The sequence below is a fragment of the Asparagus officinalis genome, chromosome 10 (genome assembly GCF_001876935.1).
Source record: "Asparagus officinalis chromosome 10, Aspof.V1, whole genome shotgun sequence".
NCBI classification, from domain to species: domain Eukaryota; kingdom Viridiplantae; phylum Streptophyta; class Magnoliopsida; order Asparagales; family Asparagaceae; genus Asparagus; species Asparagus officinalis.
In genome coordinates, this window is record NC_033803.1 from 444330 (window position 1) to 465697 (window position 21368).

The 21368-nt window shown below is 37.4% G+C and overlaps 1 protein-coding gene and 1 long non-coding RNA gene across 2 annotated transcripts in view; one reads left to right on the forward strand and one right to left on the reverse strand.

The window, feature by feature from the left end:
* Positions 1-9589, reverse strand: part of LOC109826355 — a 15781-nt gene extending 6192 nt beyond the window's left edge. Inside the window, exon 1 of the long non-coding RNA XR_002243286.1 lies at positions 9483-9589. This is a non-coding gene — a long non-coding RNA (uncharacterized LOC109826355). The remainder of the gene's footprint in view (positions 1-9482) is intronic.
* LOC109825614 (chaperone protein dnaJ 13) lies at positions 11438-21368 on the forward strand. The gene is made up of 13 exons (XM_020392474.1): positions 11438-11809; positions 12140-12426; positions 13895-14092; positions 14218-14332; positions 14820-14906; positions 15737-15825; positions 16118-16202; positions 17978-18031; positions 18865-18945; positions 19451-19528; positions 20041-20280; positions 20870-20977; positions 21063-21368. The coding sequence occupies exons 1-13, from the start codon at positions 11666-11668 to the stop codon at positions 21120-21122; spliced, it is 1626 nt and encodes a 541-aa protein (XP_020248063.1). The 5' UTR covers positions 11438-11665; the 3' UTR covers positions 21123-21368.

Consider the following 21368-nt stretch of genomic DNA (forward strand, 5'->3'; position numbering starts at 1 on the left):
TGTCTCGCGGGCCGAGACAGCAAACACTGTCTCGCCCGTCGAGACAGCAAAAGCTGTCTCGCGAACCTGTTTTCTACCAACTGTTCTTGGAGGTTATAAATACCCTCCTAAGGCCATTTTTCCAGAAGGCTGATCATTGTGAGCACTTCAGAGCAATCCAGAGCAATCCAGAGCAGAGAGAGAGCAGAGGTGTTGATCTTACGGCCAATCCTTGAAATTGAGCTTTGACTTGATTTCAAGAAGAACGACTATCTTACATCGATAAGATATCGTTTCAATTTCTCACTTCGATAAACGAAGTCAGAATCATAAACCCCTCACGGTTCAATCAGAATCTGTGACTTGGTGGTCCACGAGTCAAAGCGCTCCCGGCACAGGCAAAGATCCCACGAAAGCAGTGATCCAAACAACGATCCTGCGTTTATTTTCTCAAGAGTTGTAATTTTCTTTTTGTTGTGTAAAAGAGTCTTATAAAAAGGCTGTTTTCTTTGAATTTATTGTAATCGACCGAAGATATAATGAATTCGACAACAAATTCGACTTTTGGCGAAAACAAACTGGCGACCACAGTGGGAGCCAACGGTCTCGCTGCCGAGACCGTCGTGTCGCAGCCGATCAAGATTCCAGTTGAATCCATGGTCGAATACGAATTCGACCAAACCAAGTTTGAGGAATATTTCTCATCATCCTCTTCAAGATCTTCAGTATCTCGCAAGTACAAGAGGATCTCACAATTGAGGAAGACTTACATGCCAAAGAAGGCACAAAATGAAGATTCTCGCTTGATTGTTGCTGAGAATTTCACTCGCAATACCTCTGCTCACAATGGCTCTTATCTAGTTAAAGAGTCATCGAATCAAAGCCCGCCGGCATTGACGAAAAGAGCTCGTCAGAGACAACGCCAACGCCGCGCTCGCCAAATGGCTAAGGCCTTGGAACAAACCGACGGGGTTCGTTACCACGCGGACCTAGAGTCGAGGAGACATCGAGTGGTTCAGTTGTCTCAACAACCAATCACTCGTATCTCTGCTAAAACAACGACGGATGAATGGACTATTGTCAAAAAGACTCGTTCGACCCTCAAAGAACGTATACAAAAACGTCGTGCAAAAGCTGCTAATGCCCATGCTCTCTCACAACAAAGACGAGAAAAGAGAAAGGAAATGGTGACCAAAGAATCACCAAAACTTCGTCAAGTTTGGATTCCAAAGTCTGGACTTATGCAAAATCAGCATTCGGAGCCCGTTAAGACCCCATACCCGCAAATGGGTGGTTTCAGACGTGCGACTCCCAACATAACCTTGGATCGCTCAAAAACAAAAATAAATTGTCCTGAGAATGCCAACAAGGTTTTATACCCCCAGAAGAAGACGCATTCACCAAATGATATCGTCATACCTGGGAGATCATACCAACAGACGATACGATTTTTTGGCAATCATACCGATGAATCGTATTATCAAGTTGAAGTTGTGAATAATTTTCGAAAGAGAGTTATTCGAGAGATAAACTCTCGTTGTTCCTGTGCGCGACTCGTTAAAACAGCATTATCAGAATGTGACTGTTTCAAACGAGAAGTCATCCCACGAAAAGTCTCTGTATTATCGAAACCTAAGCCGAGACATTTCCGCAAAAGAAGAGCAGCTGTCCAAAATGATGAATTCCCTGAAGTCACCATCAACGTGGCTGATAGAAGAAAGTCTAAACAGCATTCAAGTGACTCAAATCCCGACTTTTCCCCGAAAGGATACGATTATTTGGCAATCATACCGATGAATCGTATTATCAAGTTGGGGTTGTGAATAATTTTCGAAAGAGAGTTATTCGAGATATAAACTCTCGTTGTTCCTGTGCGCGACTCGTTAAAACAGCATTATCAGAATATGACTGTTTCAAACGAGAAGTCATCCCACGAAAAATCTCTGTATTATCGAAGCCTAAGCCGAGATATTTCCCCAAAAAAAATCAGCTGCCCAAGATGATGAATTCCCTGAAGTCACCATCAACGTGGCTGACAAGAGAAAGTCTAAGTGGCACTCGAGTGAATCAAGACCCGATTTTTCCTCGGGAGGAAAGGTCAATTCAAGAATTGCCCGACGGAAGTCTCGACTCCGGCTAGGAGCTATTAAGAGAATGCATGAAGGGATGTCATCAGAGGATGAATTATCGGACACTTGTTCAGCCATTGCTTCTGATGATACAATGTCAAGCATAGGACAAACCAGAGAAGTACTCACGGTCACCTCTGATCAGTTCACTCAAATACTTCAAGAAGCTCTAGCGAAGCAACGTGAAGAAATTAGAGCTGAAGTGAAGACAGAGATGAAGTTAGCTATTCAACAAATGAGAGAATTGCTAACTCAACAACCTCAACCTCCTGAGTCCAGTCAGCGAGCTGAATCCAGCATTATGGCTGATACACCTCCCAATGGCAATAACGCTGGGGGTGGTTTAACGGATCCTCCCAATAACGATATTGGGGGTGGTTCAATAGCACCTCTCACTGGGGGTGGTCCAATTATCTTTACTCGACATCATTCAGAAAGAAATGAAGACGATGACGGGAAAATGCAAAAGCTTGAAGACAAAATCAATGCTTTGATGACGGCTCAAGAAGTTAAGAAGACGGGTATTCCATGTCCTTATCCGAGGGAATGGGATTCAATACCATACCCGACCAAATCCAATCTGATTAACTTCACACCGTTTGAGGGGAAGAGCTCGCCGATTCAGCACTTGATTTATTTCAAGTCTCATTTGGGCATGATCTCTGGAAACGAGGCTTTAATGGTCCGGTCATTCGTTGGCACCCTTCGCGGACCTGCCTTCGATTGGTACCGACGGCTCAAGCCAGAGAGTATCAATTGCTGGGATGACATAGAAAGTTTGTTCCTCAGCAACTTCTTCGATGATGACACCGAAGTGTCAATCAGAACTCTCATTTGGGCATGATCTCTGGAAACGAGGCTTTAATGGTCCGGTCATTCGTTGGCACCCTTCGCGGACCTGCCTTCGATTGGTACCGACGGCTTAAGCCAGAGAGCGTCAATTGCTGGGATGACATGGAAAGTTTATTCCTCAGCAATTTCTTTGATGATGACACCGAAGTGTCAATCGGAACCCTTTTGGATGAGAGGCAAAAAGACGGAGAGTCAGTTGACAACTTTGTCAAACGTTTCCGTACGAAATCCACAATTCCTGTGAACGCAACTCTCGATCCGAGGTTCCAAAAGGAGTATTCTTTCGAAGATGATGAAGCTCCAGCCATCTTGGAATACCTCCTCGCTAATGACAAAATCGAGCTACCACCTATTAAAGATCAGGAGGAAGCTATAATGATTACAGATCCAAATTACTGTGCGTACCACAGAAGGGTTCTTCATCCCACTGAGATTTGCTTTGGACTCAAAAATAAGATCCAAGCCCTAATTGACTCCGGCGTCATAACGACGAAAGAAGTCGAGTAAAGACGACCAAACAACTCCAGTGGGTGCACGAGTATAAACTGTTTCCCCACACTCCAAAGAGTATATGAGTATAAACTGCTTCTCGATTATCCAACTGAGTACAATGTTAAACCCGGTTTCGCAAAGGAAGCTGGGGGTGGATGATTTATATAACGGGAAGTTCCTGGGGAATCTTATATTCTTAAGGATAACCCGAACATGCGACTGAGGATAACGTACCCCTCGTTACACCCAGTTTTGTAAAGAAAGCTGGGGGTGGATAATTCATGTAACGGGAAGTTCCCGGAAGAATGTTAAATGTAATATTCTTAGGGATAACCCCGATCATTATGAACAAAGTGATAAACACTAAACTCCTACTATGAATTTCGAATACTCTTTTGCTGAGATGAGATTCGATCACCTCTTTAGATCAATCTTCCCTCACAAAATTCCCATTTTGGTCAAACCTTTAAACAGTTAGGACCAAAGCCAAAATCCCCTCTCGATTCGTTCCATGAACGAGAGGTCCACAAATTGAACGATCAAACCTTTAAACAGTTAGGATCGTCTCAAATTCCCATCTTGGTCAAACCTTTAAACAGTTAGGACCAAAGCCAAAATCCCCTCTCGATTCGTTCCATGAACGAGAGGTCCACAAATTGAACGATCAAACCTTTAAACAGTTAGGATCGTCTCAAATTCCCATCTTGGTCAAACCTTTAAACAGTTAGGACCAAAGCCAAAATCCCCTCTCGATTCGTTCCATGAACGAGAGGTCCACAAATTGAACGATCAAACCTTTAAACAGTTAGGATCGTCTCAAATTCCCATCTTGGTCAAACCTTTAAACAGTTAGGACCAAAGCCAAAATCCCCTCTCGATTCGTTCCATGAACGAGAGGTCCACAAATTGAACGATCAAACCTTTAAACAGTTAGGATCGTCTCAAATTCCCATCTTGGTCAAACCTTTAAACAGTTAGGACCAAAGCCAAAATCCCCTCTCGATTCGTTCCATGAACGAGAGGTCCACAAATTGAACGATCAAACCTTTAAACAGTTAGGATCGTCTCAAATTCCCATCTTGGTCAAACCTTTAAACAGTTAGGACCAAAGCCAAAATCCCCTCTCGATTCGTTCCATGAACGAGAGGTCCACAAATTGAACGATCAAACCTTTAAACAGTTAGGATCGTCTCAAATTCCCATCTTGGTCAAACCTTTAAACAGTTAGGACCAAAGCCAAAATCCCCTCTCGATTCGTTCCATGAACGAGAGGTCCACAAATTGAACGATCAAACCTTTAAACAGTTAGGATCGTCTCAAATTCCCATCTTGGTCAAACCTTTAAACAGTTAGGACCAAAGCCAAAATCCCCTCTCGATTCGTTCCTTGAGAATAACCTGACTACCCCTAAACGGGTATATGCAGTGTCAACTTGACGACAAGAGCTGATTTCACAAGTACAAGTTCCAGCTTTAATTCAAGATCTCTACAACGGACAAGCGATAAACACGATACCGGAGAAATATTAGCTATTCTACAAAGAACTGAATAGACTAACGGATGAAGAGATCAAGAGCCAAAGCCATTTTATGGATTCTTGTACACGATCTACTCAACCAAGTATTGAAGAGATCGTAAGAAAAATCTATCTTATTATCCAAAGCATCCCAGAACTCCTCTATAAAAGATTGAGTCTGGAATACTTTGGAGGGGGTATCTGTAGGCGTCAAAAAATGCTGAAAGATATCCAAATACAGCTCAAGAGGAAATCATCCAAAAAGGCAGAAGAACACAAGTCTTGAATGTCTTGCCATGCGAGACAGACTTGACTGTCTCGCCGCGCGAGACAGTCTTTACTGTCTCGCCGTGCGAGACAGTCTTTACTGTCTCGCGGGCGAGACAGACTTTTACTGTCTCGCCCACGCGAGACAGTCTTTGCTGTCTCGCCCACGCGAGACAGTCTTTGCTGTCTCGCCGTGCGAGACAGAATTTACTGTCTCGCACGTGAGACAGCTTTCAGATGGTCAAAACCGTCTTTGTAACTGCCCTACACGTGCCACTAACTGTTACCCCCGCGAGACAGTTTTCACTGTCTCGCCCCTGCGAGACAGTATTTACTGTCTCGCCGTGCGAGACAGAATTTACTGTCTTGCACGTGAGACAGTTTTCAGATGGTCAAAACTACCTTTGCATCTGCCCTACACGTGGCCACTAACTGTTCAAGAACGTGGGAAACGTCGTGGGCGAGAATCACGTGGATAACTGCTAAAATAACGGAGTTTGAAACGTGGGAAGGCAGTTAAAACGAAAACTGCCTGCGGTTACTGTTTCCGAGACAGTATTTACTGTCTCCCGGGTCGAGACAGCAAACACTGTCTCGCCCAGCGAGACAGCAAACACTGTCTCGCGAACCTGTTTTCTACCAACTGTTCTTGGAGGTTATAAATACCCTCCTAAGGCCATTTTTTCAGAAGGCTGATCATTGTGAGCACTTCAGAGCAATCCAGAGCAATCCAGAGCAGAGAGAGAGCAGAGGTGTTGATCTTACGGCCAATCCTTGAAATTGAGCTTTGACTTGATTTCAAGAAGAACGACTATCTTACATCGATAAGATATCGTTTCAATTTCTCACTTCGATAAACGAAGTCAGAATCATAAACCTCTCACGGTTCAATCAGAATCTGTGACTTGGTGGTCCACGAGTCAAAGCGCTCCCGGCACAGGCAAAGATCCCACGAAAGCAGTGATCCAAACAACGATCCTGCGTTTATTTTCTCAAGAGTTGTAATTTTCTTTTTGTTGTGTAAAAGAGTCTTATAAAAAGGCTGTTTTCTTTGAATTTATTGTAATCGACCGAAGATATAATGAATTCGACAACAAATTCGACTTTTGGCGAAAACAACATGTGCGTACATATGTGTAAGGTTAGAAAAGTTAAAAGGCACAATATTTCCAACTATATAAATCTATAGTTATTTGACAAAGCGTCTATTTTAGAGAACAAAAAACATATATCTAAAATGCACCTAAAAGTTAAATAGAGTCATGTAACTCCTTAGTTAGTATTTGATTTTTATCTTGTGGAATACAATTCTGATATCATACATTTAGAGAACATTTCAAATTTCTGGATATTCCCAGAGGTGTATTTGATACATATCTACCAAAAATCCAACATTTGAACATCAAATAAATATTCAAAACGGGTTAAATATCAAATAACTATGATATCATAACTATTTTATATATTTGTGTTATATAGATCATAGTGCTAATCCAACCACTTAAAATTCATGGGCCATTAATTATCGTCTTCTTATATGATAAGCTGGAGCAGTTTCTTTATCTTTTTGAATAAAAAAAACTTCATTTCATCCAAAGGTTCTGCATGATAGTAAGTTCAACTATTTAAGACAGTACAAAAGGTAGAAGGTACCTCACACCTCCCAAACACTAATTAGTAACTAGGTATAAGATGATACATCTTATATTGAACAAGGTCTTTATACTCTTTTGCTTTCAACGTAACAAATCAACAGTTGCACTCGTTAGGTAATACCTATAACCATGTTATGGCAGTTCTTATACCGTATTAGCATTATTCATACCCAAAAAACAGTACGGTTATTTCCATAAGCAACATAGTTATTTACACAATGTCCATCGTGGAAGTTATTGGCTCTAACATATTCAACTTTCAATAAAAATTTCATTCAGCCCATCAAACAAAGTCAACCGCCTTTTAGTTAAGTGTCCATACCATGCACCTTACTTCTCTTCCCTTTTGGAAAATCCAAAGCAAATCCTTCTATGCAACCTAATGGACCTGACCTGAACTGCCTTCCCCCACTGAAGGCACATAGTTTTCTAGATAAACAATTCCATAATTTTTAGAGGTAAATTACTGATTCTTGGCCATATGCAACTTCCGAAATACCACTTTCTCTTGAGATGTTTAGTTGCCAAACGCCCTCACAATTTCATATAGTGCCATCCACTGATACCTTGCAAGTTGCAACCCCAAAACCAGAAAACAGCCCCAAAAGAACCAATAGCAAACAAATATGAAGTAACAAAAAAAATCAATTTTCACAATCATAAGTTTCTATTTAAACAAGTACCTTAATAATTATGGAAACAATAATCCAGACAAATATAAAAGAAGCTTCCATGTTACTTGAGTGAGATCTTAAAATGACGCAGTTTGGAAAAAAAAGAAAAGCCAACAAAAAACAGTATCTTCTAAACAACCATTTGTACTCACGATGATTAAAATTTTAATCAATTTCGGAGATGGATAAGCATCCAATTTTCTAGCTTGTTCTATTCTCCTTTTTATGCCCTTATGGAAGATTACAGGGAGAGGACTTATATGGACATGGTGAGTAGAGAATTCCACAGACTACTGACTAGGGATGTCCACTCAAAACTTATTGTAATTTCATGCTGACATAACTTGTAATTTTGACATAGCTAAAGGTAATTTCAGGTGCAAATTTGCTTTTACATGGCTAGAGTAAAAAGGATGGTACAATAGAAAGAATATCAACTTTCTCAGATTTCCTCAATTTCTAAAAAGTGAGCTTTGATTTTAATAAAACATTCCATTGGAGGTAAAAAAAGATGATGAGTTCCTGTTGCCGACTTTGGTCCAAACCACAACCGGAACCTACCATGCAGCACAAATTGATGTATCCGATTCAGGGCATTAGCCATAATGAAGAACCAGGCTTTCATAATTCTCCTGATGAAGTGAGTATGAAAATAAAGGGAACTGGTGTCAATTTAGTACAAAAGACTCATTAACATGCACATCCTTTGGGATCACAAATATTTGCCTCCTTCAGGAAGGATTCATACCACTGATGTATCAGTTACCTAGTGATTCCAAAGCACATGTTGATCTACAAAATTGGAAGGGGGTTAAAACTAAAAGAAACGGTTTTCATTCCTAAGCATCAATTTGCCAAAAACACTGGACATCTAAGAGTAGCAGTTCCACATATCTATGGTTTCTTCTGAAGCATTTACATTGAGAAAGAAAACCTTTGATGATCACTATCTAATGACCTTGAAAACCTTGCACACCAATTTATTCTTTGACTACTAACATCTTGAATGTAAATTTAACCAACTGGAATCTTTCTGTTGTGCAAATTGTAGACATTCATGCATAGGAAAGAAACTCAGTTGATTTGTGTGCACTCTCAAATATTGTACATGAACTTGAATAAGTGTTGTAGTTTGAATAGCTCATTGTTGAATTTGAATAGGAATTCTTTTAAATCCTTCTTTCAAGTTCAAAGGACCCGGTCTCTATGAGTAGATTTGAGGACTTAAATCACATTGGTCAAGTATCTAATTGCATCAAGGGTTTGTCACACACTTTGGATAAAAGGGAATTGTATTTTATTCTTCTACCGAGACTTTAGAGCTGAAATGAGTTAATAGCACTGAGTGTTGGGTTATATAACACCTTTAAAAAATGACCTCAAAACCAAAAGAAGAAAATTTCATCAGACTTTTCAGCCAAAAACTTTGTTCAAAGCAAGACATCTATGTGTTTTTTCCGTCCTTATTTGTGGCTCTTCGTAACAACTTCTTCAGTGTTAACAAAGCTTCTCCTAGTAACATATGATTAAATAAAGAATAATTTAGAATGCTCATCGCAAATAGAACCATTAGGGTTGTGGTCAAAATTGAGGTTATTTTCCTTCCAATAAGAAAAATGTTAAAATAATCCCGAAAACCTACCCACATTCATCATATTACTACATTCTCTCTATTTTCTGATACCTGAATTTAATTATCTTAAATGCATCAAACGAACGGACAATTTCTTTCAAGAGAATTAACCCCAAAATGAAAATATAAAAAAAAACACACAAAAATACAAACATAAAAGGGAAAATCACCTGAAGGATTGATGTCTAGAAATTGAACTACATTTAAGGGGAAAAAATCCCAAATTAATCGATAGTATAACAGCAAATTAACGAAATCTTTATAGAAATGGGAAATTAAACTTACTATCTGAGCGTAATGGAAGTAGACGAGGGCGCAAGCGGATGAAGATGCGCTGATTTATAATGATGACGCTTTTTCTTTTTAAGGTTATTTGCTGTAAATATGCAGATTTTTTAGATTTTCTCGCGTGGGCAGCTGGCGGGTGATAAGTGATAACGGGTCAGGACCCGTGCTTCGGCGGGTTTTAAGGGCGGAAGGAAATCGATTTCGGTTAGGGTGTAGACCCGTTAAGGAGGTAACAGCTGTGGATTAAAGATAATTTTGCAAGGTTACAAAGGAGTTTTATACGGGTTCAATAAAATCTTTCTGTTTTTAATGATTTATTACACGTGTCCTCTGATTATTCAGAATCAAAATTGCGATGACTAAATAAACAGACTACATATTTCTAACTATTTAATACATAAAAGTCTATTGTTAAGAGTTTGATCTAAACCATAAATTTAACTTAGATCTATACAATTATCAAATTATGAATTTTTTTTAGAATCTGTGTACATATATAATCATTTTCCCCATCAAGTGTACACACATTATCTAATCTGAAGTGCATATTAAATTACCATCTGCTTGCTATGATTTTACGAAAAGACAATCATCTACATCCTCATCGAAAATAATTTATCAAAAAAATTATCTGTATATTAATTTTCAACTTATCCCTTTTCATCAGCTGTATTTTGAGACATCCCTTCTCCAGATTCTAGATGTTACCTTGACTCGATCTTGTGTGATCAAATCAACAGCTCTCAAGTTGTGAAAAACGTGGAAAATGAGTTTGTTGAGAGAAAATCTATCATGAGCGGTTATGAGAGGGGTGGATATGATGGGTTTGGTCCCTATAAAAAGAGGAGTAGTATTCTTGAGAAAACAACAACAAAGAATAATAAACAAACTATCTACCCATTATCGGAGCTTCCTAAAAAAACGTTGTTCTTTCTCTTCTTCTCTGCAGTTGTTCACTAAATACTATCTTAATTGGCTCGTTCGTTGGATTTTTCATTGTATTACATCACAAGTCGTAGATATCATATGTATCATTGATAAATATTATCTATTTAATGTATTTACAAACTTGTGATTCCTTGATTATGGTTTAGAAATTACAATAATAGGAGAAGATTTGTAAAGAGAGAGAGGATTGAACATACAAATTTACATGATGATGTAAACAAGTTATTAAGTTTTTTTTTTAAAAAGAACCCCAGCTTAAATTTAACCTGAAAAGGCAAAGTAGGTTAAACGTTAAATTAATTGGGACTTTCCTGCACTTTAATGGCATGTTTGGATTTGTAAGGGGTGAAAGGAAGTTAAGGGAAATTGAGAGAAGGGAAGTGAAGAGAATGAAATGGGAGGGAAGGGAGTTCCCTTCCCCTTGGTTACCAAGGGGAACTAGGGGCTTGTTTGGATTGAGGGGAATGAGGGTGAAGGGAAGTTAGGAGAACCATTCACCTCTATTCACCTTGTTTGGGAACACTTAGAAGGTGAAGTTAATTCACCTTCATTCACCTTGGTTCACCCCCTAATAGTATAAAAATTGTTACCCCCCAAATTGGGGTGTAACCAAGGGGAAGAGAATTCCCTTCCCTTCCCTTCACTCAGTTTCCCTTAACTTCCCTTCACCCCCTACGAATCCAAACAGGCCCTAGGGTGAATTAATTTCACCTCCTAAGTGTTCCCAAATAAGGTGAATGGAGGTGAATGGTTCCCCTAACTTCCCTTCACCCTCATCCCCTCAATCCAAACAAGGTATAAAAAAAATACGTATCACTCTAACTTGAAGAAACAATATGTAAAGTTGAAGGATTTTGTTGCACATAAAAAAAATTATGAATAAAAAAAACCAATTACCGGGCGTGTTAAATCCAAACCCATCTAACCCGATTCTACCCGTAACCGTACCCGTTATCAAGCATGACTCTCGTCACCGCAGTTCTTCTGTGCTTTGTCCTAAACCCCTCGCTCGGAAAAAAAAATAATAATAAAAAAGAAACGTATTACTCTGTTGAATCCAAACCCAAACACATAAAAAACCCCTCGCTGAAAAATTCCCCTGCTTTGTCTTAAACCCCTCGCTCAAGAAAACCCATATCTCAAGCCAAGCCCTAATAAAGTTTGGATCAAACGAAACACAAAAAAGAAATAAAATAAAAAAAGAAAACAAGAGGGGGATATATCCAGAAGCGATGAAGGAATCGGCGGAGGCGCCGCCCGAGAGAGATTTGTACGCTCTCCTTCATTTATCGCCGGAAGCATCCGATGAGGAGATTCGAAGGGCTTATCGTCAGTGGGCCCAGATTTATCATCCTGATAAGTACCAAGATCTGCAGGTACTCGATTTTTGTTCAATATCGATTGAATCGATGAAATGTTGGTAGAAATTTATCGGAAGTAGGAGAAATTTGTGTTCAGTGCTTTTGAACATTTTGTTATGATCGACTGTGAATTGTCAAAAAAAAAGGTCTCTGATTTTTTTGATACAAACCAAGTACACATTTCAGAAAATGGCTTACTTTTGGATTAAAACCTCAGCTTCTAGTGATATATAGTATTATGTTCTACGAGTTTGTAGAATTTTTACTCTTATTCAAACAGCTCATTTCTGCCGGCGGTCGTAGTGTATGTTAGATATATGTTTTGAGGAACATTTCTGGTTTCAGATGAAAGATATTGCCACGGAAAACTTTCAGCGGATCCGAGATGCCTATGGGATTTTGAGCGACGAGTACAAGAGGCAGATTTATGATATCTATGGAATGGAAGGGCTGAATTCGGGCTTGGAGCTCGGCCCGAAGCTGAACAGACCAGAGGAAATTAAGGAGGAACTTGAAAGGCTTCGACGACGCAAGGAGGAAGAGAAGGCATTCGCCTATTCTCGACCTGCTGGTTCAATTTTTGCTCATTTGTCGGTACCCCAGTATCTAGATGGGGGTGGTATATTGAGAGGGTATGTGCTGCTTAAGTGCTTGTACTTTAACTTTGAAGTGATAATTCCTTCATTCATCTGCGTCTATAAAATTTCCATTCTAATGGACTATTTGATATGTTAAATATCATCTGTGAACATGAGCTTAACCATAAGTTGGAGTCTCAACCTTTCCTTTTACAAACATGGACCTGACAATGAATCAGTCTAGGTCCTGTTAGATGCATCTGAAATATGCATGAATAAACCCTTCTTAAAAGGAAAAGCACTAGACAAATATAATGTAGATTCTTTGTTATAAGTACTATATAACGGATTTCCAGTTATTATCTGATTCCTAAATGTTGATGCAAATGATAAGAGCCATCACTTTTTTATTCCTCTGGCAGTTCAGGTTTCCATAGGAAATCTGTAATTTCTTAAATGAAAGAAATATTAGGACATGGAAAGTGCGGTAAAATATAAGATTATTTGCCCCTACTTGTTGAGAGATTTTCTACAGTTATCTTTTGTGTTATTGAAAGTTGAGTAAGTAATTGTTACTGGATATAGTCTCCTAACCCCCAAATTTGTTTTTAACTTCAAAATTTGTTGAAAAGCTGGTCCATATACGATCATATCTTGGTGTGTAAGCACTAATAAATGTTAGTTATATCTTCTAATCAGTGCTATTCTATCTTCAACTTGTTTTACATCTATAACATTGTCCTTTACTACAATATCTACAAGTGTTTGTTGTCTGTTTCTTTCACTTTTCCATATGTATTAAATTTAAGGCCTTTGTTCTTATTGTCAATCTCTCTGAACATCTCACCTCTTCATATAGTTTCCTACTAGCAATATGTTTGCCAATCATTTACCTACTAACTCTATCACCTTTCCCTGCGAGTGTTTCCAATTTCTTAAGTAGATAATCTCATCCTGCTCTCATGCACAAGCTTATCACCTTCTTTCCTATATCCCCTAGATTAAATCTATTTAACATGGATTACAAAGGCCAGTCTGGCGCCTTCACAACCTTTAGCCATCATTTTCTTTATTGTTGCTGTACTTTAGAATTCATTCTGTAGATATTTGATCGATTTAATTGCCCGCTGTCTATTGCTCATCACTGTGTTCTTACTTCAAGACCCTTTGTTGGGATAAACAGTGAAAGAATAAGGCCCTGAGCACAACATTGGTAGAGTTTTGGTTGAAGTATCCTATGTGAAATTCTTACTCGGACATACCTTGTCTTTATAGATGATGCTATGCTCATCACATGATCCATCATTTGTAAATTAAATCTCAAGAGTATTTTTTGAAGCACATAATAAAACATTAAAATATTTCTAAGGTTAAATTTCACCAAACCATTATTCTTGTTATCTGACTTCCAACTCTATAGCAAATTTCTCTCAACTATTAATTAGTAATTAATCAATTTATGTCAGGGCAATTAATGTTTAATGATCTAGCAAGTTACTGAATACATTTTCACAATCGGCAGAATGGCAATGTCAAGTGAGGTACAATCTCATCTATCGAAGAACAACACAATTGCCATTGGTGGAAATCTGGCAGTTACTGGTAATTCTGGTACTGGTGGGGCAACAGCTTTGCTGCGGCATCAGTTATCTTCTGTTTCCTCAATAGAGTTCATGGCAACTGCTGGTTTAAGAGCAGTTGTTGGCCTACAGACAACTCGGTAAATTTTCGTTTGTTCATTTTCTGTCATTTAGATCACCCATTATGTGTCGTATTTTCTTTTTTTTAAACAAAATATAGTGACCGGAAATATATCTAATTTGGAAGTTCTCCTGTGTTTTCCAGTCACCTTTCTCGTCATTCAACAGCGACCACTGGCTTTACAGTCTCTCTGAAAGATGGGTCAGTCAATCTTTCTAATGCATGGACCCGCCAACTATCAGAAACATCAGTTGGAAATGTAAACTCCTTGGAGCTTTATCTGTCTTTCTATGCACATGTTTGCTTGGGCTTTAATATCTTTCTATTGTTGAGCTGTAACTTTGGCTTTCAATCTTTGTTAGTCAATTGAAAGGTAATCCATGCTTGAATGTTATTAATAGTTTTCCTATATCCATCTCTTCGTTGGGTGTATGCTGGAAACTGTTTGCAATAACATTTGTTTTAGGAAAGGAGAACTCTTTTAACCTGGGAGTGAATCAAACTGTGAGCTGGTTAATTGGAAGATCATTAACTGTTACCAATCTTCACGTGCTTATCTAGCATTTCACATGCTATTGCTGACATTATTGAAAATTTACTTCATTAAATTTCTCCATCAAGTTTGATGCACATGGAAACATGTTTTCTACTATTCTAAATTTTTCTTTAAACCCGCAAATTTTTGAACATAAGCAAGAACATACATTCATCTCATTGCATTGCATGTTCCCTTGTATTTTGTTCAGATACAACTTGTTCTTGGAACAGAATCAAATATATCTGTAGGATGGCAAAAGAAGGATGAAAAGAATTCCGCTGCTGGAGAACTGAAGGTATGTTATGGATATGCATATATTTTTAAATATTCACTTTTTCAGCCGAAACCTGGGAGTGAGATGTAGTCACCTGAGGACTTCTTCCTCATGGGGCAGCTATTACTGTATATATAACATCTCTCATATAAGTTTCTTTCCCGTCATATTCTGCAATATACATGCTTTGTAAGTACTGTTTATGTACTGTCTTATTCAGTATCTTGAGCAATAATACTAACCAATAGACTGAATTGCTTAACTGAAAACTGCTTTACTTTATCTGCCTCTGGCTTATATACCTGTTTGTGGTATTGATTCCAAAGTGTAGATGAGCAAATTTATTATGTACATCTGTTTATTTAGTAAATAGTGTTTTGGGGCTTGGGGGTGGGGGAGGGGTATGCTGCTCTCTTTCTATCTGTAACCGCTATATGTGTGTGTGCACTTTTCATGCGTGTACCACATGCGCACAAACACATGCAATATGCAGACACATATGTACGTAAGGTTTTGTAGTTGTAAGCCGATAACTCATTTTGTTATATAAGCTACTAATAGATTAAAAAAAATGGTGAGATTTGTGGGCCTCACTACATGCCCACCTATTGGTAGCTCATTTAGTAAAATGAGCTGACACTTCATAAACATTTTTTCCATGCACGAACGTGCACACGCGCACGCCTAGGTGCACACGCGCACGCCTACGTGCACGTACATGAGCGCGCGCGCATGCGCACCCATCTCACACGCACCTAGTTAAGTGAAACTTATAAAAACTATTGCTGTAAATTGTGTTAATTCTCTTAATGGTGTGGTGCATTTAGTTTATTCCTTCTAAATATATGCAGTTTGGAACTAGCTCTATTGGTGCATCAGCTCATTATACTCGTCATTTTTCCAAGAAGTCTCATGGCCGACTAGCTGGTAGAATTGGAAGGTACTTCAATTTCACCAGTCTAAATATGATGCTTGTGATGCTTAATTTTCTAATTTTCCTCACTTATTATATATCAGTCTTTAGCACTTTGAAAGATCTCTTTGATGACTCTAATGAGATTTTTGTTAAAGTACATTTCCCTTGCACAATTAAAGGTAATTCCAAAATATATAGATATGTTTTGGATTATTGCTTTACATTGTTACTGTAATGCTGCAGTATGTTGCTGATATATTTTCAGTTAATATCTTTTATGCTTCAGTACATAAATTTTTTTGTACAAAAATTTCAGCACTGCTATGGAACTTGAAATTGGAGGTGGGAGGCGGATATCTGAATTTAGTACCGTGCGAATACTCTACAGTATAGGAATTCAGGTGATCGATTTCATGATGCAGTTTATATCAATTTGTCTTGTGTATGTGTCTGCTGCAGTTCTCTAACTTGCTGTATGATGGTGTTTTATTCCTGAATCGTACATCTTTGCAAGTCATAACTGAGGTCTTTTCACTCATATTTGATCTTGTTCTGTCTGTTAGTAATTTTTTTTGTGCACTGCATTTACTCCACTTTTTTGTGAAACATCCCTGGTTTTTTGAGTATTGCTCTTCAAGGAGGGGCTAAATTAAATGTATTCTTCTCAAAATTTTCTTATTATTTTTTAAAAAATCATCATACTTTGGCGAGAAACTTTATTTCAATTTCAAAATAATTTATCTCCAACTGTATAACCATAATAGTTAGTTAGAAATTAAATGGTAAAAAAAAAGAAACACAATGTGGATAATTAAGCTACCTTCAAACTAGTCTTTTCTACATAACGTTTAAAAGAGACAAACCTCGACACCTATCTAGGATGATCATTAATCTTTTTCTTTTCACAAAAGCAGCAATGAGAAACTATTGACTGTCTGCATATGCAAATATTCACGCAGGTAATATTCTGTGCTTCTTGATTGTTTGTTATATTTAATAATAATGTTCATGGTTTGAGTTCATGTTTGGAGCATTTCAAGCATATTTGGGAGATAAGAAAATCTTCAGTTCAGATAAAGATACCACTTTCATATTCTAAGCTTTATAATCTATTAATAGTGCTTGATTACAACTTCTTTTGTGTCCTTGGTTAAAAAATTAGTTATAATTCCTTCCTTTTTCTCCCTCTGGATCCTATGCTTCCTTCCCTGACCTATTTTTTAATTTATATCATGTGAGTGTATGGGGGATTGGGGTGAGGGGGGTTACGGAGGATTGTTCTGAACCTATCTATTTGTAATGTGATATTCTGACTTGCCTGAGCAAGCATCATTACACCATTATTGTGGAAATTCCAATGTTTACATGTGTTCAACAGCATACTGCTTTCAATTGGACTTATATTTACAAGTTGATTGTTCAATATTTGTACCAATACACGGCTACTAAAGAGCTTTCTATGTATTTACATAATTTCTTTGTTTTTCTTTGTTTAATGGCCATTTTGGTTGCATATCATCATCACAAATCTTTTTAGAATTAACTATAGATGAAGTTCTGTTGTCAAATTCATACTCATTAGAAATTTGTAGGTGATCTGAAGCCAAATGCTTGCTGTCCTTCCATAACCTCTTAATGACGTTCATTTAGAATCCCAGTTACTCGGTCTGATAAACATTCATAGTTTATCTTATGTTCATCTTGTTAAGTGAGCATTATCTGGCTCTAGTCAAGGATCTTAAACGGTGACTAAGAAAGCACCACCTTACACTTTTTCCAACAAAACATAAAAAATATGCTTTCTCAAAGTTTTTGAATTTTGTATATAGCTTCTGGCATGTTGAGTTTCTATTGTAAAAATCTGTGTAATTATGACCTTCTGAAACATATGGAACTATCAATATATTCTCTGTCGTAAGTGGATGTCATGGTTATATTCCCTGTGCATTTTCCAAGCTTGGTGTGGAAGAACACAACCGTTAAATATTGTAGTCTAGCATTATGCATCTATGCTGACTCCTCTTCATTTGCTCAATTATTTTGACAAACACATTCTTTGCTCATATTATTCTAGCTTTGGAAGACATGTTATTCTGATGGTGACTTAAAAATCAAACTGAATATTGACATGCTAGCTATTCTTAACGCGTAGTTCTGGCTATAATGTTGAACACAGGGAATCTCATGGAAATTTGAGTTACACCGTGCAGGACAAAAGCTGATCATTCCGGTTAGTTAAATGTGCCTTTTATTGCATTTCCTATCTTAATAACTATTACTTAATATTCTTAGATTTCCTAGTTCGGCAGATCACAAATTGAAGTTTGATATTCTGATCTGCTTTTTGCTGTAAGGCATATGTAAAGATTTATGACAATCTCTGCATATTAAAGGAAATTTATATATTGACATTGCAGCATGGCCTTTGCTGATATTTCTAACAGTTTGATCATTTAAATTATCAAGCTCCTGTGGCCAAGTCATGGTTTTGAAAGTTCATGGGTTACGATCTACATATTGTTTAATTGTCCTGAGCTGTTGTTTCCAAGTATTCTAATGCATGACTTCAATGCAATATTTGTTTCTGTCTGTCAACTATCATGACTTCGCTTATCTTTGAAATGCAATGGACAAAAAAGGACTACATTTAATAAATCCTCCATGTTACTAGTACATGCTTTACGTATTAGTGTATTACTGATGCCTCCACATTTTAGCATTAGCTTGCAGTGGAGGAAGATGCAAATACTTTAAATATAAAAAATAAATATTTCACAAGATTCTGACTGATCCTTTATTTAATTATTCATTGGATAATTTGGTTTCACAGTTGTAGCATAAGTCTGCATTAGTATAAGCCACGATCTTTGAATTCCATGAATGTTCATGGACTCAATGGAGCTATGTCTAAGCTGTATTGGTCTTGAAACTTGATGCTTTGACCATCATATACCCTTTTTCTGATGAAAGAATTGCAATTGCCCTACATATTTTAGTGCTCTAGTCTAATGTTGGTTTTTCATTTTTCCTTCATCATTAACAATTACCCTTTACCATTTGCAGATCATGCTTTTCACTGAGCTGAATGCTCGAATAGCAGCTGGTGCATTTCTAATACCATCGTCTCTCTACTTTCTTATCAAGGTTCTTGATTTCTTTTCTTTTCTTTTTCTTGTACCGTCCCTTTTTTTTTTTTTTCTTCTGCAATTTAATGTCCTGTGGTGCATGGTATATTAGGAGATAAATTGTCTGATAACTATTACTTGATAAAGTTGATAGTGCATGTCTGGCATCACGTTTCTCAACAAGATACATTACCTAGTGTTTGTCTTCTCATGTTTACCTGTATTAGTGATTTAGTCATATATTTAAGCCGCAATATTGTTAGATTCTTCATAATTCAAGCAAAGAGAAATATGTGTATTTTACTTCTTACCTAGAAAAGAAAGAAAAATCCTTCTCGAAGTCTTATTTCCGGCATATACCTAGTGAAAGACTCACTTGTTTAAAAAATTATAAATATGGAGTGAATTGCGATAATTCAATCCGCAACAGGAGGTTTCTAGAAGGTGGTTCAATCTCTCTTAGGCATTGCATTTTCTGGTAACTTTTTTATGAGTTCTAATATTGTTCTTATAAAATACTACAGAATTTCGTTGCAAAACCTTACTATCTCAGGCGGGAAAGGACAAAGGAACTTGAGAGAATGGAGAAGTCATCAGTTCAGGTAGATCCATCAACCAAGATCTATATGCTTGAGAGGCTTTTGTGCATGTTTATCAGTGTAATATATACCAATCATTTTATTTCCTTTGTCCATTATATATTTCATGAGTGGGAAAGTTTGGCTTGTTGACTTGCATATTTGATTAATGCCTATTATGTAGTGACATTCATGCAACGTGCTCCATGCTTGACTTGTCCAAGGGCATATTTAATTTGACTAAATTCAAGTAGGAGTTCTGCTAGCATACTGTCGCTACAACTAAGTGCAATTTTGGTTTATTACCAGACACTAGTGTCAGATGGAATTTCCTAGTCTTTATTAATTTGAAATTATCACACTTATAATTCTCTTTTAGCACACTAGTGTGTTTCTGGCACCTGTTGACGCTGAATACTTACTGATGTGGTTAGCTTCACTGATGTATTGCTCTTCTTTGTTAAGATGGTAGGAAGTTGTATATGGTAAATATTTTTTTCATTTTATATTTGTTGATCCTCTGCTAACATATGAAGGTTCGGGAAGCAAGGCAGGCTGCTGAAAAGGCACAGAAACTACTCCAAAATGTCTCTAACAGGAAGAGAAATAAACAGTTAGAAAATGGTGGACTGGTAATCACAAGAGCAGTGTATGGAAATCGCAAAGCAATCAAGAGAGTTGGTGAAGATAGAGAGACCGAAGATGAAATGGCTTCACAAGTCCTAGATGTAACTTTGCCTCTGAACTTTTTAGTCTCTGATTCTGGACAGCTTAAGGTGAATTCTCGATTCAAATGTTCTGGTTTTTTATTCATTCAGATTTTAGTTAATTTCTGGTTTCTCTTGCCTTTTTACTTGAGGAGAAATATATACGTCTTTTTGTACAAAACAGCCTAATTTTTACACTTATTAAGTTGCTGACACCCTCGGTAACATCTGCAATACAATGTTCACATCAGTAAGTGTTCTATGCACAAGTATTATGGCTCTCTTTGTAGATTGTCTGCAGGTTCATTAAAAAATTTGGTGATGACATTATGTTTATAAACGGTGGCTTATTATTAAATAGATTCGACAATTTGTGTACTTTATCCTCAACTACCAGCATATATATCGTATAATGCAAAGTTTCCTATCAGATATGAGTCAATGATCAATTTCTCATTTCTGAGGCTAGCCAATAACTCATCAAAGGATTTTATGAAAGAAGATACATAAAATAGACATATCTAAGATTCTATATAGTTAATATAGTGATACAAGATGTCTTGCCATCAGCTCCTTTTCAACTCATCGAAGAACTAATTCTTTTAGCTATGTGATTTGAAACGAGGCTCCCCATAATGAACATTATTTTGCGTTGCAGCTTCATGAAGGGATAAAGAAATCAGGCATAATGGGATTCTGTGATCCATGCCCTGGAGAGCCTAAGCAATTACTGGTGGAGTATACATTTGGTGGACAGAACTTTAAGGTTATATTCCTAATTGAGCATCATCCATTTTATACGTATTTTCGTATTGTTGTTATTTACGTATAATAATGTGGTTTTGGCACAGGTGGTGGTTGATGACTATGAGGAGTTGCTTATCCCTCCTCAGGAAGCACATAGAATATAATTTTATTATTATCATCATTATTAGCTGATTGATCAATATATCAACTGGTTGCCTCAAACAATTTTGCATGTCTTACCATGCCCTTGAGGTACGCCCTTGCTCGATTTCATGATTTAATTGAGATCCAATGCCGTAATTGGAAGAATTAACATGTAGATTAAGTAGCATTATGAGAGACAACTAATGGAGGCTTGTATTTTATTTTATATCCAAATAAAAACCTTACCGTGTTTTATGGGTCTCTCA

What these genes read in the sequence shown, in the direction of transcription:
- LOC109825614 (XM_020392474.1), top strand. Translation starts at nt 11,666, where the DNA reads ATGAAGGAATCGGCGGAGGCGCCGCCCGAGAGAGATTTGTACGCTCTC. An exon ending in GTTGGCCTACAGACAACTCG is followed by an intron (nt 14,093 to 14,217) that starts GTAAATTTTCGT and finishes TGTGTTTTCCAG; the next exon opens with TCACCTTTCTCGTCATTCAA. An exon ending in TGGAGAAGTCATCAGTTCAG is followed by an intron (nt 19,529 to 20,040) that starts GTAGATCCATCA and finishes TAACATATGAAG; the next exon opens with GTTCGGGAAGCAAGGCAGGC.